Source organism: Mus caroli, chromosome X, assembly GCF_900094665.2.
Source record: "Mus caroli chromosome X, CAROLI_EIJ_v1.1, whole genome shotgun sequence".
NCBI classification, from domain to species: domain Eukaryota; kingdom Metazoa; phylum Chordata; class Mammalia; order Rodentia; family Muridae; genus Mus; species Mus caroli.
Window position 1 is genome coordinate 106,731,876 of NC_034589.1, and position 25,820 is coordinate 106,757,695.

General features: G+C 34.5%; 1 protein-coding gene across 3 annotated transcripts in view; it reads left to right on the plus strand.

The window, feature by feature from the left end:
- Dach2 (dachshund family transcription factor 2) overlaps positions 1–25,820 on the plus strand; it is a 489,161-nt gene that overhangs the window by 213,681 nt on the left and 249,660 nt on the right. For all 3 annotated transcript variants that reach the window (XM_029473281.1, XM_021153319.1, XM_021153320.1), the window contains one exon: positions 22,854–22,966. In XM_029473281.1, the coding sequence (XP_029329141.1) occupies positions 22,854–22,966 (113 nt within the window). The remainder of the gene's footprint in view (positions 1–22,853; positions 22,967–25,820) is intronic.

Consider the following 25,820-nt stretch of genomic DNA (forward strand, 5'->3'; position numbering starts at 1 on the left):
GGGACTTTTTGGATAGCATTGGAAATGTAATTGAGGAAATTACCTAATTAAAAAAAATAAAACATTAAAAAAAAAGAAAGCTACATTGTTGTTGACAGTACAAAGCTGCTTTTTTTTTTATAGAATTTGCAAAGACTCTCTATGCCTGTTCTTTAAAATTATTTTGAATATTTACTTACCATGAAGCCTTAAAGGAAATAGACTAGAAAATTACTAGAAAATAACCTCTTTGGACAACAAGACTATTTACTGTCATTAATATTTATTTAAGAAAAATCCAGGAAGTCACAGTACCCTTTAGAGGGAACACTAACCTTGTCTTCCTGGGTTTAGTACCAAAAGCATGCACTTGTGTTTTTATTCACTTTGAAATATGCTTCATGTCTATACATTTTAATTTGTGAACAGATTATATTTTGCATGTTGCAAAATGGAGACAGTGTTGTTTTTGTTCTTTTCTTCCATTTTAGAAGAAATATCAAGTATTGCTAACCCTTATTTGCATTTTGGGACATTTTTAAAGTAATTATAGGGAAAATGTGTTATGTGTCACTGCAAAAATAAAGCAAGTATAGGATAATTTTATACAGTGTCACAATGAAGCCATGAGGATAATTTCTGCTACTGGGCTTTTCACTGCAGGCTATTAGAGATTTTAGAACTGTATACAGTCATTGATCTTGTAACCTGGAATCAATTTAGTAAGTAGCACTCAAAAATAGAAACATGATAGTCAGGTAGTCTGATTTGACCTGGATAACAGTTCCAAGAAATGCATCTTTGGGTAGTAGAAACAGATGCTATTCAAGTTTGTTTTATTTTAGTAGAATCAGGCCAAACAGATATCTTAGTCTTAGTGAGTTATCTAGATTTCATCAAGCTATGTTCTAGTTAAATTACTGTTTAGTAATTCACAGTTCTCTGTGGTTTAAAAGTTAGCCCCTTTAATTCAGAATGCCTAGTCTTTGATTCAGAATGCCTAGGTTAAGACATGGGAAGTTGACATTTTATTTTAAAAGCTTGACAGGAAATTCTGCTGTGTGGTTTTAGAATTTCCCATTTACTTTTCTTTATATAGCAATCTGTCTTTATTTCCCACAATCTGCAGGTTAAAACTAGCTTCCCAGTGTGAGACCACTAATTGAGTGGTGATATGTTGTAAACTTCAGAACTCTAAGCTTCAAAACTTTTGAAGAGTATTATAGTTCTCTTCTGCAAGTAGGCAGCTCCTTTCAATAGATGCATGTGTGGATTCATCAGTATCATTTTCTGTGACTGGATTTAATAAACCACTAGCAAAAGACATGAAATTTTACCTAGCTATCTGAAAAAAGATCCTGTGAATTACTTTATATCATGCACCCTGTAATTAGAATTCTTTCAATTAATTGCACATTAAAATTATACTATACTCTATAACAAGAAAGCCAATGTATCTTTTTGCTACTTGCTATATGTAATGCTTTTTAATATAGATGCTTTAGTTGCACAAAGCCACTGTATAAGACATTTCTTAATACAGTAGCTGAGTTTCTTAGTTGTGTTTAGGTGTAGCACATTTACTATCTCAGGAAGCTAAATCTACTTATTTAAGGGAGTTTTCAGATGCAAAGAATTTCCAATACCTTTATATATCATCACCCATGCACAATGATGTTAGTAATACTGACTATAATCAATATTGAAATAAAATTAAAAATATTTGATTCAACAAAATATTTGCTTCTGTATGAAAAAGAAATTAACCTTTATTTTGGCAGCAAGCATTTCCAAAGGAAGCAAGTGTTTAATCACTGTAGCCAAAATAAATGTTTTCTTTTAGGCTCTTACAGCAGCCAAATGTTTTCATAGCATTTTAAAAATGTTTCCACCCTTTATTTTTTACACAGAAAGTCTTTCTTCTTCCCACCTATCACCCTATGGAAATATTTTGTGGACGTATTTGGCCATGAAAACAGCAAAAACGTTTTAAAAGTGTTGCCTTTATAAGTGGTGAAAGGATACTCTCAATGTTAAAACAAAAATGAGTCTCGATGGTGCAATTTGAAGAAAAATATAAGCAATAGAACTAAGTCCTATTCTTGATTGTAGATGATAATTTTAAATGGTAACTTTACTTTTAAAAAGATTTTTATTGTATTAATGAATAAGATCAGTTATACTCAATGTCATCTAGTCTGTATTTTACATTTCCTTTGCATATAATAATACTTATATAATGAGTACATGACATTTAACATCAAAATATCCTCCTCTCCCTACTCACATACATACATACACACATGTGCATACACACTTACACACACTTAACACACATTAATGTACAATCAAAACATACACAAGCAGTTTGGTATTGCATTTTGTTTTGGAACACAATCTTACTATGTAGTACAGAGCAGCCTAAAACTCTCTGTAGTCCTTTTGGTTCAAACTCCTGCATATGAGAATTTTAGACTGACTGAGACATAGCACCCCTATATTCTATAAACTTTAACTTCTTGTTGTAGTAAGAACACTTAATTTCATAAATCTTTACTTGTGTGAATGTGGTATATGTGTTTTATGTCTGATGCATGACTGTATATCCACCCCTGCCCTTGTATCCAATGAATCTGTTGGATGTCTTTTCTATACTATTATGATCCTTAAGACAGGAGTGAAGACGAAAGGATGGACGATCCAGAGACTGCCCCACCCAGGGGTCCATCCCATAATCAGCCACAAAACTCAGACACTATTGCATATGCCAGCAAGATTTTGCTGAAAGGACCCTGATCTGCTTGTGGACGTTGTACATCGTGGTGCGCACTAGGCTCCGCACCACGATGTACAACGTCCACAAGCAGTGGGATCACATTTGAAATGTAAATGAAGAAAATATCTAATAAAAAAAAAAAAAAGACAAGGTCTTTCCTTGAACCTGAAACTTGCCATTTTGGCTAGGTTGGCTAATCTAAATATCCCATGTTCTACCTGTCTCTGTCTCCAAATTTCGGAGTTAGAGGTACACAATTGGCTTTTCATATGTTACAGGAACACAAGTAGCTTTTAATGTGGTGATGATAACTCAAATGTAGATACTCATGTTTGCAAAGGGATTGCAGTACCCCACACCTTCTCATGAAATTTCAAATAGGTATTATGCCAATCATGTATATATATGTATATATCCAGAGAGCTTAGTTAATTTATATAACTAAAATTATTTCCTATTAAATAACTTTCCATTTCCTCTTTTCCATAGCCTTTGTAAGTCACCATTCTACTCGGTGATTATTTCTTTTGTTATTTTGATAACTCATGGAAATGGAATAATAGAGCAAGTTTTTATGATGTGCTTAATGTTCATGCAAGTTGTTTTTATTCTAGATCAAAGCGAACTCATATCATAATTTTAGTTTTATTAATGACACCTTCTCTTATTTGTGCTTTGTTCTAATATGAAGTGAAACACAAATGAAACAAAGATCTTTCTAAAATTGGATTAGGTTTTGCCAGTAATACATATTTCCCAGCAGTTGTATATGGATCCAAACTTTTTTTTTTAACTATACCACAATTACATCTAAAACTCATCTAAAGTCTTCCTTGTCTCAGTTTTCCATACTAAAGAATAAAGTATCCTGGAATGACTGAGTTGAATTTAAGAATGAAGAAAAAAAAGCAAATATAAATAGCAATTCAAATATGAATAACATTCTTCTCCTCTACTTGCATTTTCTGTTTCTAATTATTAGTTAGAATTAGGCTTTCATAAGGAGCTTTACCCAAACTGCATTGATAAGATGTTGCAATAGAATGTGAAGCCCATTATGCACCATACCAACATGCAAGAAAAAATCCTGAAACAGTGAAGACCTTCAGTTTAACTCTTCTGTAATTATAATGCTACTAACAATTGTTGCAATATTATTCATCATCATTATTAACGATATCGTGCCAGGTGATTATGTTTATCTCTTTGTCTCTCACTTTCACCTTCAAAATTATTCAGTACCTGTGTGCATGTGCATTTGCATATTTGTTCCTTTACAATTTAGATGTCCGTACTTCTAGACTGTTGATTAGGAATCTGAAATCTAGAATTTAAATGTTTTATGTAGTAACACAGTTGATACACTACGAAATAATGGATTCAAAACTTTATCTATCTTATACTAAAGATTTTGCAACTACTATGTATTATTTTTTCTTAAAAATTACATAAAGTAAAACCCTTTATGTTAGTAATACAATAGATTGGTCAAGAGTATGAACTGAATATTTCTTCAGTTCCTAGATGTCACTTAGACTGTTCAATTGGAGTAGAACAGAAGGAAACTTGATTGCCTTGATAATTTATCCAAAATTGGGCCTTAAATTCTCATAATCAATCTAAGAGATGGATTTAGAGTCTGAGAAATTAGAAAGTCAAAAGGTACAGGCAACTTACTAATGTGGCCTAAATGGAGAGTGCAGGATCTGTTTGGTTTGGTTGTGATCATTTATCTCTGACTATTTAGAACACACTGGAACTTCTGTGGCTACTAGTGAGCATATAAGAAGTGGTCAGTAAGATACACCTAAGATAATCCACATACATGAAATAAAGCAGAACCAAAGCAATCAGTTGTCAGACAGAGGCATTTGTTTGAATTTTAATTTGATTATAAGAACCACTCTTGATTTTTAATTTCTTTTAAATTAGAAGATTTCCTGTCTGAGGAAATTTTATAAGTAATAAAGTGTATGGACTGTTTATAGGACCAAAATTATGTATTCTTAAATGTTTTCCTTTATTGTGAATTTATAATATAATTACATCATTTCCCTCCTCCTTTTCATCCCTTCAAATATCTCACATACCATTTTTCTTTCTTTCAAATTTGCACACTTTATCTTCATTAATTTTTGTTAAATCCATATATATATATATTTCTAAATATAGTCTGCTCATTCTGTATAATATTACGTGTATGTACATTTTTAGCACTGATTATTTGGTATTGGATAACCAATTGGCATACTCTCTCCTTAGCTGTCTGTCTGTACATTTTTTTGTATAGGGTTGAGGCTCAGGAAACATCAAGGCAGAGAGGGCTAAAAGACTAAGAGTTTGAATTCTTTTTAATCATCAATGGGTGATATAAATAAATAGAAAGATTCAGTTATATTCAAAGAATTTGAAATAATGTTAGGAAAATGAAACAAAATTCTTATATTGTTCTTTTTCTTCTCTCATACATTATATCCTGACTGCAACTGCAATTTGCCCTCCTTATATTCCTTTTAGCCCACTGACCTCTCCCCTACCTCAGATTCCCTCCCCCTATGTTTTCTTTCAACAAACAAACAAACAAAAACAAAGAAAAGGAAGAGGAAGAGGAGGAAGAGGAAAAAGAAGAAGAAGAGGAAGAAGAAAAAGAAGAGTAAGAAGAGTGGAGGAAGAGGAGGAGGAGGAAGAGGAGAAGGAAGAAAAGGAAGAGGAAGAGGAAGATGAGAAGGAAGAGGAGGAGGAGGAGGAAGAGGAGGAGGAGGAGGAGAAGGAGGAGGGTAGCTTTCTCACACCTAATAAAATACAAGCCAATGCACAAACCCTGAGTAGTAATTCAAATATGTCAAATAAAATTATAATAAATATCACATTGTAGGTGAGTGAAGCATGCAAGTAACATGTTACTTCAGAACTGATTTGATACTGCAATTCATTTTTTTGAAAATAAAGTCAGATTTTATAGAGGCATTTTCTCAATTAAGATTCCCTTTTACAGATAACTTTAGGTTGAATATCAAGGTGATCTAAGACCTGACAGCAGAGTTGGTAAAGATGTTTGCCTATGAGAGCATAAGAACTTCACCTTGGATCTCAGAATCTCAGAATCCACATTCAAAAGCTAGATTACATAGTGTCTTTTTTTTTTCCCGAGATAAAGTGTCTCTGTGTAGCCCTGGCTGTCCTGGCCCTCACTCTGTAGACCAGGCTGGTCATGAACTCAGAAATCCTCCTGCCTCTGCCTCCCAAGTGCTGGGATTAAAGGTGTGTGCCACCACACCCGGCTAATAGTAGTATCTTAATCACTAGGAAGTTTAAGACAGACACCTCCTTGGTCTTCACAGCCTGTCAATGTAGTCTATTTGGCAGTTCTAGGTCAGTGAGATATTCCTTCTCAAAAGAAAATGGTTCATGGAACTTCTGACCTACACATACACACATTAGTAAATACATCTAATTAGTAAAATACACACACACACACACACACACACACACACACACACACACATATATATATCATCCACACAAGCATATGGACACATAAAAATAATAATAAAATGAAACAGTTTAAAATGTTTAGATCATTTGAAACATTAACTGCCAACATTGTGCATTAATTATGAATGTATATGCAGGAAGTTTATTTCTTCTGAATTCTACTTCTACTTGGATGCGAAAAAATGAAATTTTGGATTGAAAAATAGCCACTTTTTAAGTGGAAGTGAAAGATTTAATTGCATAGCATGTAAATGATTTAGTATAGGATTTATTGACATTTGTGGATATTTAATATTCTGAGAAGGAAAATTTATCATACTTTAGAAAGTAAAATCAGTGAAAGATTCTGAAATGACAAGTTGCAGCTAAATTCTTCATAAGAGATTTCAAGTGCTTACCTACCCCAAGATACAAAAGACAGGAATAATTGATCCCTGTATAGGCAAGTAACTCCACTATGATATTACCAAAATATCCTGTAATGGGCCTGGCAGGTGGTTCACCATGTGAGGTTTCTTGGCATCAACCTTGATGACTTGAGTTCAATCTCCGGTAAAAGGAGAGAACATACTTCAGGAAGTGCACAGTGTGGTACAGGCAGCATCTCCCACTTAATAATCTCTAATTTTTAAGTTTTAAAAATGTTACAGTATTAAGTCATAAGAAAAATAATCATTCAGAATAATATCTTCAGATTAACAAATATAGTTGTCCAGAAAGGTTAAATAATTTCTGAAAGATTTTAGAGATAATATGTTCCAAATTTGCTATAAAAATCTTATATCTGTGTGATCACTTTTATAACTGCTAAATGTTTTTCATATACTTTGCTACGTAGTCATTTTTCATAGCTTAATTATGTTAAAATGTGATGCTTTATAATATATCAGTAAACTTTTCACTGCAATATTTTTATTATAATTTCATAAAAATGGAAATTAGTGAACTCTAAACAAGCACTTGTTTTCAGAATACAGGACCCCATGATTTGCTGGTGATAGTAAATATTTGGTTATGGATGGAGATGGTGTATAGCCCTGATATATAATGCTGCTTGTTTCCATGGTGTCAATACTTTAACCTTAGCTAATTTCAAAATACCACTAAGAGGTTCTTAATATTTACATTGGGAAGGGATACACACAAGTAGTGGTTGTAAATAGATATAAGCTGACTCAAGCACATTATAAATTCACAAAATAAATGATGAATAACCAGCTAAAATGATGAGAATAAGAGACTGGATGCTCTGCTCTCAAGGAAATCTATATCACTGTAGCCAAAGCCCAGGGAAAATTGAAGAAGTAGAAAGAATCAAAGAGTTGGAAGATGGAAGGAATATTTTCTGATCAGGACAATATAAATGCATACATGAAATTATGGCAGCCATGATTACCTACACACACACACACACACACACACACACACACACAAAGTTAGACAAAGTCCAAGCTTAGATGGAGTAGATGATATCCAGGCGTCATTCTTACAGAGGAGCTTTTAACAGTGGATAGTTAGTAGGGAAAGAAAAATCAATGTTTTGGAAGATGAGGCCAAATGTAGCTTCCCCATGCTCCAGTGGATAGCCCCATACTGATTCACACATAGGGAACATTTATTGCACTTACTAAGTTATCAGAATTTTAAAAAAGTAGTTAAGAAAATGGAATATTCATGTAGGAGGATAGAGAGAAATTTATAGGTGATAAATATGGTATAGCAATGTACAATTCATTTCATTGTACACATGCTTGTAGTTCTCAAAAATAAAGGAATATGTTTGTGTGTTTCTCTATATGTAACCATTTCCTTCAAGCAATAAACTTCCACTTTGAATTATAGTTGTTTATTCAAAGGAGGATATATAGTTTTACACTAGTCAGTAGGAAAATAATCAAAACAAAAGAAAAGGAACTTCATGACAACACATTTAGCTAGCTTGAGACAAAATCCCCATGCCTTTGACTTTGATTTTAGATCCTAAGTAATACAGCACATCTCCTAAATGAATGTATTTACCCACACCCTACACTCCTAGTCCCTCCTTCAAGGAATAAAATTATACAAAACAATGCTGATTTAGACAGAATTTTTGGAAAATAAACTATAGTCTTCTAGCATAATGTTTCAGAGGACAGAGGACGGTAACATCTTGTATTCATTGCAATTTATGTGGAACACAACTTACTTAGACTTTCTGTGCTACTCTTAGTCAGAGGTAATTAACCACCAATTTTAGAGCACCAACAATTGCACAATGTTAATGTTTAATTAGCGAAAGGGAAGCACCTGTAGTGTGGAGGAAGAGGCTCCAAGATTAGACTATACACATTCAGGTTGCAACAAAAAAGAAATTAAATGAGAGTACTTATCTTTGGGGAAATATAGTTACTAAGTTATTAGATAGTGTCAACTTACAGGAAGTAAAATTAGTAAGCAACCTTTTGCATATATAATTCATTATTGGATTTTTACCAATAAGTTCCAATAAGTGTTTGTTAGCTTTCCTGTCCATTTAGCACAAAGGGAAGTTGGTTGCTCTTGGGACAATTAAATAGATCTATGACAGATTTAGCTGAATATGTCATCCTTTCTACTTGACATGTTGCCTCTCTTAAAAAAAAAAAACCTGGCCCATATTTTTATTTTTTCATATTTCCGAGTTCATCTGGGGAAGACGATTCTGAACGCTTTCTCACAACAGTAACTTTCCTGCCATTTTAACATTTATAATTATCTTTTTGTGAAAAGATAAAAAGATTTAAAATGATTGTTCTTGGCAGTGGGCCTAAGGTGAAACTCTGTTGTATTTAATGTGTAAATTATAATGTGTACAGATGTGAAGAGGGATTTTGTGAAATGCTCATTTAACCACAAGAATTTAAAGGAAAATGTCAGAGAGTTTGTACTCTTTCGCAGTGAATAATCATTGCAAAGCACCTCATAATATGTTATATACAAAGGGTAAATGAATAGTTTAGGTTAAATTCAACCATTAACTTTCTAGAAGACAGGAAGATAAAGGGAACAGTAGCTTGTCAGCAAGAATTTAGCAAAAAGCAAGCCCTTTTCTTTCTGACTGTTACTTTGGAAGATATTTGAAATAAATAATTTTCATGTATCTTAAGGTAAATTGAGAATTGTCTTGCTCATCAACGGGCCTTACTTCCCCTTCTTTTCAAGCTGAATTCATTTAATGCTTTCCTGATCAAATTCATGTGTAGTAGAATCCTAGCATCTAACTAGGAAACTAAAAGAAGACATCTTTAAGTTTTTGCATCTTGTCAATTAAAAATAAATGTTCCTTTCCTAAATTTAGATTGTAAAAATATTCAGTGTGCTTCTCTTCTGTCGTACTGATTAATAACATTGCCACCTGCTTATTCTGCTCTTTTAAGCTAGTTAGGGGACAGTACTTAGCAGTCATTAAATTTGGCTTGTATTGTACATCTAAAACTCCAAAATGGGAGAAGATTATTCAGTTAAGAGAGCTGGCTGCTCTTCCAGAGGATCCAGGCTTTGATTCCCAGTGCCCACATGGCAACTCACAAACATCTGTAACAGGAAAAATAGGGGCTATGATACCTTCTGGCCTCGGTGGGCACTGCATGCATGTGATACACATTCATGCATGCAGGCAATACGTCCATACACATAAAATAAAATAAATATTAAAAAAGACCCAAAAGGGGATTGGCAAAAGTACTTCAACTAGAAAAGAACTAAGTATTTTGGGAAGAAAATTCAATAGTTTTCTTATCCTCTCTCCCTCCCTCCCTCCCTCCCTCCCTCCCTCCTTCTTCCTTACCTCAGCCTCTCCCTGCATTTCTCCATTCTCTCATTTTCTGGTGAGGTTTCATTTCTTCTAGGCAATAATTTGGGTAAAGCCACACAGTACTTACACAATAAGCAATGTTTAAATAGAAAGATACACCATCAGCAATACATTTATCCTCTGTGTAAGTAGCTGTACTCTACTGATTATATATATTGTAATAGGTAGGGTATTACAAACTACTCACTTTACTATGATGATGAGAAGAATTAATTACATTAAAATTATGACTGAAATGATGAAAGTGCTATAAAAATTCAGGAAAGCCCAGCAGTCCTGAAGATGGAAAGTGTTATTGTAAAGATATTTACTGAGGTTCACCATCCATGTTATACTTTTCTAACATATTTTAGGGCCTAAATGCAATTTTCATCATAGTTATATAAACTTACTTTTTCACACTTTCTGACTTTTACTCAACACCCTTGCCACCCCTCATTATCCCTTCTCTTTGATAATAACCATTCCAACCTGTGTGAAACAATATCACATTGTAACTTTTTTATCCTCTGACGATTCAAGATCGGTAAGAATATTTTTCATATACTTATTGGAGAATTTCTTATTTTCGATTAAATTTTTTTTCTGTATAGAATCATATCTACTACAGTTGTCTTCTTGTTGTTTGATTGTTTGAGTTCCATATAAATCATATTCTATTTATATGATCAATGGTTTTAAAGATATTAGAAATTTATCCAACTCTGTGGGATATATATATATATATATCCTGATATGTGTTTTGAGCATCTTTGTTAGTGTAAATATGTTTATATATTTCTTGGCTTTCTTTGTAATGCATTGGTAAAAGTGTCTGTATTTATGAAAGTACCCATAATACTTTGAATTCTGTAGATTCACAACACACTTTAAAGTAAAATAATGTGACACTCATTTTTTTTTTTCTTTTTGGCTTAAGACTTGTTTTCTTTAATTCATTGACATTATGATGGGGATTTCCTTTATCACAATAGGTACTGTGAACATTTTAAAACTGTTTTCAACTAATAGGTTTTATTCTTTGAATGTTTCATAAATGTAATCAATATAGTTTACCATATATATTCCCACTTCCTTTCCCATCTCCTATTAATGACTCCTATCTCATCCCCCACACATCTACATGTTTTTTTACTTTTTTAGCTTAAGAAAGAAGAATTTATTGTGTTATCTCAAGAGAAGTCCAAAACTGAAGTATTGGTCAGGATTACAGTTAGATTCCTTTAGAGTGCTGGAAGGGAAGATCAGTTACAGGTCTTTCTCCATGCCTCATGGGTGACAATATTCAATGGTACATAGTGTTTTTCCTTTATGTGCTGTACATGTCCCCGGGTATTCTCCATTTACAAGGATGCCATCCATATTGAAGTGGGATCCATACTAGTGTTTCAATCGCCATTGTAAAGACACCATCTCTAAGCAAGGGCACATGCACAGGTTTTGAGATTCAGGACAGCAGCATCTGAATTTTGAGGGTTAAGCAGTGGGATCTACTACAATAAAGAAACTGATTATCAATTATTAGTATCAGAGTTAACAATGAGCTACTTGAAAAACACCAGAGAGGATCAATGGAACTGAACAAAAACATTGATTATGACATAAGTATATCCTTGATGTTAACAAAGATGGCGAGGCAAACACATAGGGAAGGACAGTCGTTTTAGGGTTTATGGTAACATAATAATTGCACAAAATTGCTTTGTTTTGTAATTTCTATACATTAATATAATGTACTTTGATCATATCCACCACCCTATTAGCATCTCCTCCTCCAAAGTTGTCAACAAACAGACAAAAAAAAAAACAGTTGAAAAAGAAACACAAAACCAGAAACTGCCTACTTTTTACCTAACTCACACATATATACAAGTTTACTTTATATATAGTACCATCATAAATCTAAGCATTAAAACCATAAGTGTTTTAGAAGTAAACATAGAGTGAAACACTAGATTTGACAAAGGCTTTTTTTTAATCTTTCATTTATTTACTTTTATACACTCCAGATTTTATTCCCCCTTCCCATCCACCCTCTGATTATTCCACATCCCATACCTCCTCCCCACCCCTGTCTCTATAAGGATGTTCCCACCCCTCCCCACCCAACCAGACCTCTAAACTCCCTAGGGCCTCCAGTCTCTTGATGGCTAGGTGCATCTTCTCTGACTGAACCCAGACCCAGCAGTCCTCTGCTGTATATGTGTTGGGGGCCTCATATCAGCTTGTGTATGCTGACTGTTTGGTGGTCCAGTGTTTGAGACTGCTGGTCCTCCTACAGAGTCACCTTCCTCCTTAGCTTCTTCCAGCCTTTCCCTAATTCAGCCACAGGGGTCAGCAGCTTCTGTCCATTGGTTGGGTGCAAATATCTGCACCTGACTCTTTCAGCTGCTTGTTGGGTTTTCTGGGGTGCAGTCATGATAGTTCCCTTTTTTTGAACTCTCTACAGCCTCAGTGTTAGATCTTGGGACCACCCCTTGGGCTGAATCCTAATTTGGGCCTGTTGTTGGACCTTCTTTTCCTCAGGCTTCTCTCCATTTTTATCCCTGCAGTTCTTTCAGACAGGAACAAGTATGGGTTACAGTTTTGACTGTTGGATGGCAACTCCCTTCCTCACTTGATGCCCTGTCTTCCTACTGGAGGTGGGCTCTATAAGTTCTCTCTCCCTACTGTTGAACATTTCATCTAAGGTCCCTCCCTTTGAGTCCTGAGAGTTTCTTACCTCCCAGGTCTCTGGTACATTCTGGAGGGTCTTCCCACCATCTTCATTCCCAAGATTTCCTGTTCCCATTCTTTCTTCTGACCCTCAGGGCTTCAGTCCTTTTACCTCACCAACATGTCTTTTACTTTTATTGTTAATAACTCCCTGTGTATAAGGAGCTGCCTATGTGCTCATAAGTATACAGCCCCCCCCCCATCTACTGGCCATAAGGAACCTACCTAGCGTGGCTGTTCCAAGAGTCAACTTGTAGCAGCTAAGGTTACCAGCATAAAATGAAGCCAGTCAAAATCCTCCTAAGGATTGGGGAGGTTGCTCTCAAGGTCCTGCCCTTATCAGTGGAGAGTAGGCTGCTAAAGGACAGTAACCCAAGAAAAACTAAAGTATTTGAGAAAAACAGCTTAGATTGGAAAGATACATTTTATTTCATAGTTTAATACATCTCAGATCACTGTAGTTTTGTTTGGCAAGGCATAACATCATAACAGGGATGTTCCCCCCTCCCCCATGATAATCAGGAAGGAGAGAGGGAAAATATAATTGGGTTGGGGAGGGAAAGGTAAAATGAACAATATACTCCATTGTTCTGGGGGCACTCTAACAATGGCATAATTCTTTCAAGAGTACTCTGACTCCTCTGCTTCATAACTTCTGAATAGTGTCAGTGGCTGGAAATAAAGACATTATAGTCTCTTTGAAGGGACAATTAATGTACAAATTATAATGTCTTCTGTCTCTGACATTGTCCTGTTAGATTCTTGTGAAAGTCTTATGTCCTGGTGAGGCTCTGTTTCAGAGTTCTCTGATAGTAGCCTAAATATTTGGTATGCTTGTGGTTGTGGTTGCATACATGACAGGAAGTTCTCACACTGGATCATTGGATATTTCTCTGAGTTGGTTGTATTACTTATATATCTTGACCATGATGGGCAGAAACTTTTTGTTTTGTTTTGTTTTGTTTTGCTTTTTTGCTTTTTTCGAGACAGGGTTTCTCTGTATATCTCTGGCTGTCCTGGAACTCACTTTGTAGACCAGGCTGGCCTCGAACTCAGAAACTTGCCTGCCTCTGCCTCCCAAGTGCTGGGATTAAAGGTGTGCACCACCACCGCCCGGCAGATGGGCAGAAACTTAAAAACAAGTTTGTTTTGCGACCACCACTGAAACAGACATCCTCAGGTCATTCTCTGTGGTTATAAATAGACAAAGCCACAGTGGTTTTCTGGCTGATAAGATCATAGTATTCCATTGTAGTTGTGGAATGTAGTAGTTTGTTTTGAGGGATGTTTCATGATCTACAATATGGTTGAGGTCAAGGCTCTATAGGGTATTTTATGAAAGTACATCTCTCTAAATTTCTAGTAGGCAGAAATACTGTCCTCCTACAGGAAATATAGGCAGAACAAAAATAAAGTGATGTTAAAGATCTTCTGGAGATAGTGTCTGGTTTGTCTGACACTAGTTCTTAGACCACAGCTGAGACATGCTTTAGCTGAACTTTTGGGTAACTTGTGGTAACCTACTTAACCCATGTCAGTAAAAAGTCCTTGAGTACTAAGATATCAATGTATAGGGCTATTCCTTGATTTCTAGGTAAATGATATGTTTTCTGGGGTCAAGATTAAATGAGGCTAGTGTCAAGCTATTGCTGGAGAAAAGGGCTATTTCTGGGTTGGACGCCTGATACATAATTTGTAGGTCTATCACATAAATACTTTCAAAATGACATTTCTAGGCCATAGGTTCCACAGAGATGTTAAAACCTCTTATATGATCTCTAGGATTCTGAAGATAGTCTTTGTCTTTGTATGCAGGTGAAAGTGCTGTTGTGTGAGATGGGTCAAGAGAGTTACTTATAATTTTATGCATTGAACATCTTTAGTGAAGTACAATGGACATGTTTTAGAGGATAAAATCATAGAGTTGAACAATGGATTCAGATAACCTGATAGCATTTTACCTCTATTTCAATACATAACTCGAAGAACTTCCTTGTTGAAATATAGTACATAATCATTTGAAATTAGGCTGTGCTAATGGTCCTTCAAAATTATGCATACATAAACATAAAACACGTATGGGTAAGGAGCCCGTCTCACTTCTTTCTTTTAGTACTGGGCTTTTGTCCAGCTTGAAACTGCAAGCCCTGTGCATGTTTCCACAGTCTCTCTGTGTTAATTTGTGCATGGTCTTGTATCTGGAAGACACTGTATCTTGGATTCATTCATCTACACTGACCCTTAAAATCTTTCTACATATACAGTATAGATCCCTGAGCCTTGTGAGGAGGGGTTTTATCAAGCCATACCATTTAGGACTGAGTGCTCCAAAGTCTCTCTCACATACATTGTTCATTTGTAGGCCTCTGTGTCAATTGCAATCTACTGCAAGAAACTTCTTGGATGTGTATTGAGTGATGCACTTATCTATAAATATAACAATATAATTGAATTCCTATCCATGAGCATCAATATAAAGAACTTAAATGTTTTCACTTTCCTAAACAACTAATTTACCTTCTTATAAACACCTTAAACTGGATGTGGTGGCACATGCCATTAATCCCAGCACTTGAGAGGCAGAGGCAGGCCAATTTCTGAGTTCGAGGCCAGCCTGGTCTACAGAGTGAGTTTCAGGACAGCCAGAACTGCACAGAGAAACCCTGTCTTGAAAAACAAACAAAACAAAACAGAACACCTTAGGTTGGACATTAACATTATGCTGGCTGCTTTCTTTGATTAAATTTCATATTTGTTAAATATCTAGATCATTGGGGGATTACACAGAGACTGGAAATTGCTGAAGAGACTTTATATGCTCAGTATGCAAGACTATATTTTCATTAGTTTTAATAGACTCTTTAATGCTCATTTTAACATATCCTTTGGAATAACCATTAACCTATATGTTGGTATGGGCTAACAGGCAGAGGAAAAACATGAAACTAAACAAAACTTAAAATAGCAGTCAGCACAGTAGATTATATGAACCCTTCCCAAGGCAGCAGAGTTTAAAAACATTGGCCTCTGAAACTAAAATACTATGGCATTTTTCATAGTGAAAGAGTTCTTCTATCAAATACTATAATTAACCTAGTAAATACAGTAGTCCAGCTGGCATACTGCCACATACTTGTGATGCCAGAACTGATACTTACACTTTATTTTTATATGTCATAACTAAAAAAATTAGCTCTTGTAGAGCAGACAAAATCATGATGAAAGAAATATTTCATCACAGTTCTTGGAACACTTTACATAGACTGTATTAAAAAACAATGAATCAACATGTCATATGTAGTAAGAGCTTGATGAAGCAATGGAGACTTGACCTAGAGTGTCAGAGGTAACTGAAAAGAGAAGTTAGAATAGCAATAAAACATGTAACAGTGAAATACAAATACTGGAGATTGGCAAGGAAAGACAACAAGAGAAGCCTGGAGAGTGGAGTTTGGGGATGAATGTGCTGAAATAAAAATCGTAGTGTAGCTCATCAAATGTAATTGTTTAAACTCTTGCTAGATGTTTTCCACAGTTATGTACTTAGTGATGCCTTTAGTTTTCCAAAGCTATCTGAAACTGATTTGATATACATTGGCGGAGTTGTTTCTTTAATTTGAAACCTTCTGAGGTTTGCTAAGGAACATTGATTATATTGATGTTACTAGTAGCTATTCAAGCAGAATCCGAAGTACCTCCAAAGAATTCATGTTGGAAAACGGAATTTCCACTATATCTTTTGTTTTTTATACTAAAACTTTATTACTATTAAGTAAATGTATGACAATCAACAAACTCTTTGAAGGATATTAGCACCAGGCCTAGAATATATTTTGTTTAAATAGAGAACAGTCTGGTAAATGAAGTATAAAATAACTTCACAGTTATACCTTATATTAAGTAATTAGCCAACCCTTGAGTTTTTAATAACATCTGATTTCTTCTTCATCTAGGCTAAAAACAAATATTTAACATTAGCAAGGGGATGAAACATCTCAATAGTAAATAGTAACTGTAAGCAATTCAACTCATTACACTTATAATATGAATGCATAAACATGAATTTTACCCAAGAACCTTGATATTATATGCATGAGCCCTTCAAACTGGAGATTATCCTTTCTCTTTTCAGTATCTTTATGCAAAAAGTATTTTTCCAAAAGTTTCCAATACTAAAATATAATATCCATTTAACAAGTCCACATTTACCTTTTGGGTATGCTTTAAAAATACCACAAATATAATGAACAAATAGTAATTGCTCCTTGTATTAATAGTTCTCACAGATACTTAAGCTACCATGAACCAAGAACTGCTTGATGTCCAGTTTCACATAAATACCATTTTATAAGTTACCATAGTGACCCCTTTCTAGTTCTGTACTTGAACCATTTCATTTATGATAAATATTAAATACTCATTTTTCATGGAGTACTTTTTTCTTAGTTGTTGAATAGGTTGCTGATTCCATTGATATAGACTGGAATAGAATCTAGGGGAATGATTAGACAACTGATTATTTTGCTGTCACTGAGAAAGGATGAATTCAGGTTGCTGGACAGAATTTGTTTTTCTTCATAAACACGGAAAGGTCAGGTAGAGTTCAACTACCATTGGTGTCTTTGATACATTGTAATAAATGTCAACCCCAAATATTAATACATGATGCAATAAAATTTTTAGTGTTTCAGCAAGAAATATCCTGACTTAGTTAAACATGCACATAGGTAATCATTAACAGTGCTTTCATAGGCAGGTGGACATCTTCAGAGACATTGTCAGTTTTTATTTTGAATGTTTACTGTAAGATAAAACATCGCACATTCATGATACTGTGTTAAAGTATTTTAAACATCATTAATTCTAAAAAGTGAAGACTGAGTCTTGTATTACTATAGGCAGACCCCTTTTAAGGAATTTAGTTGAAGTGTTCTCACGTGCTGCTAGTAAATATACCCTTAACTGTCAGTAAGTAAATCTTTGGCTGTTTTTTTTTAAGTCTGTCACAGAATGTAGCCTTTGTTTCTTTAAGGAATAGTACAAATAGTTGACTGACAAAGATGATCTAACCTTATTTACCATGAAATTAATTACTGCTTGTAAAATTTATATTAAATAATGTAAAGGTTCGAGGCATCATAGATTTATAGTATTTTTTTTTATTTCAAACAATGAAACCACTTGCTTTCACTTTACTCTTTGATTCGTAAATGGATAGTTGTATGAAATAAAGTTTGAAAGGGAAATTTCATAATCTCAGTAGGTAAAGAATCAGCTTCAATGAACATTACACTGGAGACAGATATGGCACAGTATGTCATATGTTGCTCCTAGAAAACTTATTGAACTTTCTTGGAGAGCTGCCAACTTACAAAGTTTATAAGGTGATAGTGACTGTAGTTCAATCACAGAAGTATGAAGTGCTGTTATTATTCATGTGATTTTTTTAAAAAAAACTTACACATTAAGTTCTCCTAAACAGTTTTATCAAATGAAGAAAAAAATCTGTATTAGGATAAATTACTTAAAAAGATAGACCTGGGTAAAATTAGGACACTGAAATAATTTAAATGTACATAATGTTTAGATGTTATAAGTGGCATTAATTCTATAAAACAGAATCTCAATAGTTTAGCTAAATAATGTAGGAATATCATTGTTATGTTGTGGGTCAGATAGACATGTTTCTTAGCAACTTCTTTTTATGTAGTATATAAGGTTGGCATACCAGCAGAGCTATTTGTGTAGGAACTTTAAAGGAGGGGGTGTTTCATTTTACACAGTACAAATAACCTTGTAATTAAACTGAAACAAATAATTGCCAAGAAGCAATTATCATTCAATTAAAGAGTAATTACATGGTTATTTGTGCCCTGTAACATAAAGCATTACTGAGATCAGTAATGCAATCAATATTTTAGTGGAAACAGGATGTTGCAATGATGGACCTTTCAACCTATGCTGATTAAATTGTCATCCAAATAACAGTTTTCTAGTTAAATCGCCACATGTTTATTTGTCTTGATTAATATGTAAATATCTTCGTGATGATAATAAAGCTTTTTAAGATAAGAAGCATCACAGGATCATCTACCAAGATGTGTGATCTTTTCCAGCTTTTACAGAATTCTGCATACTCTTTCATCATTTTCTCAGAATTATCTTGGAAATGAAACATAGGAAGTTTAGAAGTACTAAAGTGTCACTATATATTGTAATTCAGTCTGAAGTTATAAATAATATTAATTCTATTAAATATTTAATGGAATTTTACTAATGATAGATTAATTTTACTAACCTAATTTCAATAGCTTTATTCTAAGGAACTTAAATCTTACAAAAATATTAAAGTTGATATCTGCATGGGATTTCTGTTCAGATACTTTTAAATATGTCTATAAAGAGAAATCATATCACCATCCTCATTAAATAGTCAATAAAATTTTAAATTCTAGTCAATGTATATATTTCTGTCACTAGAATATACATTTTTCAAAGACACAACTTGTTCTGTGTTTTCACATTATTCAAATAGTAAAATCATAAAAAATAACCTTTTTATCAGCTTACATTTTAATCTATGTATAACACTACCATAGTCAGTGAATACCTAGTACATATGTATTTACTGGATTACTGGACAAGTGATATGGTTACATATATATGTGATTGCAGTAGCAGTTAGCTGGTAATCAGGTCTTTAAGCTTCTTGTGTCTCTCAAAGCATAATAAAGTAACATCTGCCATATACTTTTTTGACAATATATGGTCAGATTTGAATAAATCATAGGCTCATGCTTATATAATTGCAGTACAGTGCAGGACATGAAATACAATAATTTCTGATGAATAAATTCATAGAAATGGCTCTCTGTTCATTTTATTAAGTAGAAAATAACATTCTAAGAATATTTAGAAACTGTAGAAACAGGGAAATAAATATTTTCTGTCTGTCAACAAATAGGTTTAAGTAACTATTTCCTGGGCTTCCTGCATGCTACAAACCATAGGAATTCTTAAAGATTCGGTGATCTATAGCACTAGCCATGCATATGTGCTCATGAAATTCATGCTCTAGTTTGGGTGACTCACATTCAATCATGTCAAAAGGATAAACTAGAACATTAAAAGCATAAAAGAATGGAGGATTTAATCCCCTTGAATTTATGTGTGTTAAATGTGACAAAAGCCATGGATTCTCCAGTATATATCCATCCAATTTTAGAAGTCAAGTGCAACCTCTAAACCAAGAGTTTTCTAGTATCTCTCAATTTGTTTGAAGAACACTGTTTCGAATAGGGAGAACACACACACACACACACACACACAGACAGAGAGACAAAGAGAGACAGAGATACAGAGACAGACACAACCCCCCCACAAACATACACACAAACACACACACGCACACACACACACACACACTGAAAACTAGTTAAGCTAAATAGCTTTTAAATTCTCTGTTAACAGTTGGCTGTCATATGGCTTCTCACATGCAATTTGAAGGGGTATGAAGAAGCATACTTTAGCTGACTGTGTGAGTAGTGATACAGGAACAAAGCACTGAGTCAGGAGGAAAGTACAAAGAATACGTGTGTGAGTTTAAATAGGAGGCTTGAGATCTGACAAAAACAAGACACAATGAAACATTTAGAATGTTTAGATATAGTGACTATTATTTAACAAAATAATTTATCTTCTCATTTTTCCTTTTTTTAAAAAGTAGATATTTTCTTTATTTACATTTCAAATGTTATCCACTTTCCTGGTTTCTCCTCAGAAAAAAACCCTATCCCATCCCTCCTCCCTTTGCTCACCAACCCACCCACTCCAGCTTCCTGGTCCTGGCATTCCCTTACATTGGGGCATCCAGCCTTCACAGTACCAAGGGCCTCTCCTCCCATGGGCCCCTCCATGTGTACTCTTCGGTTGGTGGTTGAGTCCCTGGGAGCTCTGGGGGTACTAGTTGATTCATATTTTTGTTCCTCCTATGAATCTGCAAACCCCTTCAGCTCCTTGGGTCCTTTATTCTAGCTCCTCCTTTGTGGACCCTGTGCTTAGTCCAATGGTTTCCTGAGAGCATCCACCTCTGTATTTATCAGGCATTGGTAGAGCCTATCAAGAGACAGCTATATCAGGCTCCTGTTAGCAAGCACTTGTGGGCATCTGCAATAGTGTCTGGGTTTGGTGATTGTATATAGGATGGATCCCAAGGTGGGGCAGTCTCTGGATGACCTTTCCTTCAGTGTCTGCTCCACATTTTGTCTCTATATCTCCTCCCATAGGTATTTTGATCCCACTTCTAAGAAGGACCAAAGTATCCACACTTTGGTCTTTCTTCTTCTTCAGCTTCATGTGGTCTGTGAATTGTATCTTGGGTATTCTGAACTTCTAGGCTAATATCCACTTATCAGTGAGTGCATTTTGTGTGTGTTCTTTTGTGATTGGGTTACTAAAATCTGATAGAGGGCTAATATCCAATATATACAAAGAACTCAAGAAGTTAGACTCCAGAGAAAGAAAGAAATAAACAAATATTTATTTCTCTCCAGAGAAATAAACAAATAATTCTCAACTGAGGAATACAGAATGGCTGTAAAGCACCTAAAGAAATGTTCAACATCCTTAATCATCAAAATCAAAACAACCCTGAGATTTCACCTCACACCAGTCAGAACTGATAAGATCAAAAGCTCAGGTGATAGCAGATGCTGGCAAGGATGTGAAGAAAGAGGAACACTCCTCCATTGCTGGTGGGATTACAAGCTGGTACTCTGGAAATCAGTTTGATGGTTCCTCAGAAAATTGGACATAGTACTACCGGAGGATCCAGCAATACCTCTCCTGGGCATATATCCCAGATGCTCCAATATGTAATAAAGACACACACTCCACTATGTTCACAGCAGCCTTATTTATAATATAGCCAGAATCTGGAAAAAACCCAGGTGTCCCTCAAGTAAAGAGTGGATACCAAAAACATAGTAACTTGAGAATAACTTTATTCTAATATTTTATTATTCATATGTATGCAAATTGTGTCAACCTCCAAATTATGATTTTAGAATACTATATAAGGGCATGAAATGGTAAAAACAGATACACACATTTGTATTTTATTACTGAAACTATCATTTATTTATTCCCCATCCCTTTGTACTCATGATTAAACTCAGGACTCTGTGCATTCAGAGCAAGCTTTCTACCACCCAACTATAAATGACAGTTTCTGAAAATATCTTTTTTGAACTTTGCACTAGAGCTAAGAATGTGTGAATGTAACAGTTTTCATAAATGCTTTTAAGTGTTGATTCAACTAGAATATATGGGCAGCACCAGTTGCATTTGATGGGTTCAAACCAAAGATGATAAAACGTTGGGTGGATATGGAGAGAGGAAGAGATGGAGGAAGGGTGAATATGACACATAATACAAATTTCTCAGTGACCCAATAAGATTGTGTGAAGAAATATTTGATCTGAGAAAAAGACAGCCTACATGGCAAATTTTCTTTGTGTGGTCACTCCAAAAGAGGCAGAAAAATTTTAACATAATAAGAATGAGTTTCCATTGTTTCTGATGGCTTTCCAGCAGCTGTGGAAATGCTAATGACCACTATGGTTTATTCCATTACTCACAGCTCTTTACCCATCTCCTCTGTTATGGAAAGTGGAGGCTTACACGGTCTAATTTTGTTCCATCTGAGTTCTATGACTCACTAACTCAGACCTTAATAGCATATATTGATGCCAGGGATCACATGGCTTTAAGAACAGGATATAGTTTATAGATTCTTCACAACAGGTGGTTTGTTTTGCAAAGTACTGGCTTAAAAATGAAATGAAAGCTAGAATAGAAATTGATTCTTGGCAACTTTAATATTAGCCATGACTATGTTGTAAAATTTGTTGTAAACTGTTGGTTTTCCTTATTAACCTATGACACTGCATAGTCTCTAATACAATGCTTTATTTATTCTTGACAATTACATAAGATACAGAAAGCAAATGTATCAAGTAATAGTATTTGAGCTTTATCTTTGTTTTCCAACAGTTCAAGGCCTGGCAGGCCCCCTAAGCGTTCTTTGGGAGTATTGCAAGATAATGCCCGACTTCTGCCCCATGCAGTCCCAGGCCTCTTATCACCAGGACTGATCACTCCAACAGGTAATTCAATCCATCAGTCTTGACTCTTCTTACTGCCAAGAGTCTGAAACTAACTAATATTGATATAAGTGTCTTTTCCATCAAAGCTTTTCAAGCTCTACTAGAGGTTACATTATTGAATATTTTTGAGTATTCATGAAAACACAATTTTTATTTTAACTTCAATGACTAAAATTAAAAGGATATGATTTTCTAAATGTCATACCCTAATGTGAAATCTCTTTCAATGTGTTTATTGAGGGCTGGGAGCAAAGATGTGGAATGAACAAATTAGCATTATCGGAAAGCTTCTTGTGAGGTGCTTATTTTATGCATCTCACCAATATTTGTTTAATCCTTTGTGAGTATATCTGTATATTGTCAGATACTATACCAGATTAAGAACCTGGAAACAAAATCCGCATCCTCTGATGAGCAGTAATATATTAGTAAGTAAACCTGTGGGTGGTAATTGTCCTGAATAATTTTTTTTTGGAACTGTGAAGTAAGTAATAATACCCATTTCATAGATTATCACAGAACTCTCTCAATACTCTAAAAGTGCTCATGGTTATACAAAAGTCTTGAAAAAGTATCTTAATCATTCTCTGGTAGAAAATAAGATCTTTAAAACTATTATATCAAGGAAAAAATAATGAAAACTCATTACCTATCATTAACACAAATTTATAAAATACACATCTTATTTTCTCCTTAGAAAAGGAACAAATATATGAGTAGTCCTCTTGGTTGTCCTAGAATTAAGGACAAAAGATATAATAGCCATATTGGAGCATGGCAGAGACCATAATACAACTAGATACACGGAGTCACAAGCTCTCAAAGGTGCAAGCAAATAAATTGATTTGATAAATTAGGTAATGACGAGAAGATTGATTCTTTAGATCTATTTGTATTTTGTAGGCTTAGTTTCAGACATGTGGAGAATGAAGGGATGACACTCCAGGCACATAGAAGCACTGAAGGGATAAGAACGTGCTTATTGTGACAGGGAAATAGCAATGAAATTAAAGAGACTAAAGCAGAGATTTGAGGTGGAAAATATGTAACTGATGTGCTTTGAATAGAAAATGAAGGAAATAAATGGCAGCTTGTGAAACTAGCATTTGATTTACTAATTTAAACAGTCTCACTTTCCTTTATGGAGCAGATACTTCCAAAATATATTTCAGAACTTTCTTTTTCTCTTCATTTTCTTTCTTTTTGTATGTGGCTCATCGGAAATTGTGAAAATAGTTCAGGCTTCACAGTTCTCTGGCAGAGACTCGCGTGCTCTAATACATAGCATTTTACTTTTGTTGAATCACTTTATTTATTTATTTATTTATTTATTTATTTATTTATTTATTTATTTATTTTATTTATTTTATTTATTTATTTATTTATTTATTTTTTGTTTTGTTTTTCGAGACAGGGTTTCTCTGTATAGCCCTGGCTGTCCTGGAACTCACTTTGTAGACCAGGCTGGCCTCGAACTCAGAAATCCACCTGCCTCTGCCTCCCGAGTGCTGGGATTAAAGGCGTGCGCCACCACGCCCGGCTATCACTTTATTTATTAGAGTAACCATTTACTGAAGAACTGAGTTAAGATTTTAAAATGAATGGCTGTGAAGGGTACATAAAAATGAGGCTAATAGTAGAAAGTTTGAGCAGTTGGTTCTATTAGAAGTGAGAAACATGGGGGTCTGAACTAAGACACAATCAGTTCTGTGGAAAAGAAGTTCCAAAGTGATTTATTAATCAGAATTTGTTGTTAGATAATTGATTAGATGTAGATGTGGAGCCAGTAAAGTCAAAGATAATTTGTGTTCTGTTTTGGTGTCATCGGCTATATATATATTTAGCCATAGATTCAGGTTTTGGAGAAAGGACAATACTTTAATGACTTTAAATATTTATATACCAATTCTTACATTACAAAGGTTGTCGTGTACATATAGCTACATAGTAAATTATAATAGTTTCTGGACTGTATATTAATACTCAACAGATAATCTGTATCTGGACTTCTAGAAAACATCATGAAAGCTAGTTCAATGTTGAGTAAACAGTAGTAGCTTATCTATTTTGGGGAAATCTCTCATGAGTATTATGGTCCTAGTATGTATGAGGCATTGGTGCTAAATGTTTCGTATATACTTCATTTCATCTTTATAGTAATCTCATAGAAAGTGCCTTCATTTTTCAAGTGAGATGTGGCTCCGTGAGTTTAATTGTTTTAAGCCATAAAGTGAATTGTAGAGTTATGTTTAAATATAGCTGTTATTTTTCATTAATTCATTTGTGTATTCCAGTTACATCTCAATATCTAACAGCTCCTTCTCCCAGTCCTCCTTCATAAAGCTCCCTCTCCCATATACTTTACATCTCAATCACCATCCTTCCTGTCTCCTCTCCTCCCCTTCTCACACCTGTCTCCCCCATCATCTTCCATTTCTCCCTGGGTCTCAGCCTACCTTGGCATATTCAATCACTGCAGAACTAGTTAAATCCTCTCCCAAGGATACTAGGCAAGGCAACCCAGATATGCAAAACATGAAATTTACTGATAATAAAATTGCATCCTAATTCTGTAGCATTTTTCTTTCCTAGTGGAAGAGAAAATAGTTTGCATAGTTCAAAATAAGATATATTTTGCAAATTGTTCATACTTGACTTCATAAAACATTTTTTAACTTCAACATATGAAATAATATATGCATGGTTTTGCCTACTTTCAGATACTGTAATTTTTATTATTTTCCTTTAAATTTGTATAAAGTAATTACTCAGTAAAAATGCTAGCAAAATTAAGAAAAGTCCCCCATACACTACCCCCCAATCCCCTACCCACCCACTCCCACTTTTTGGCCCT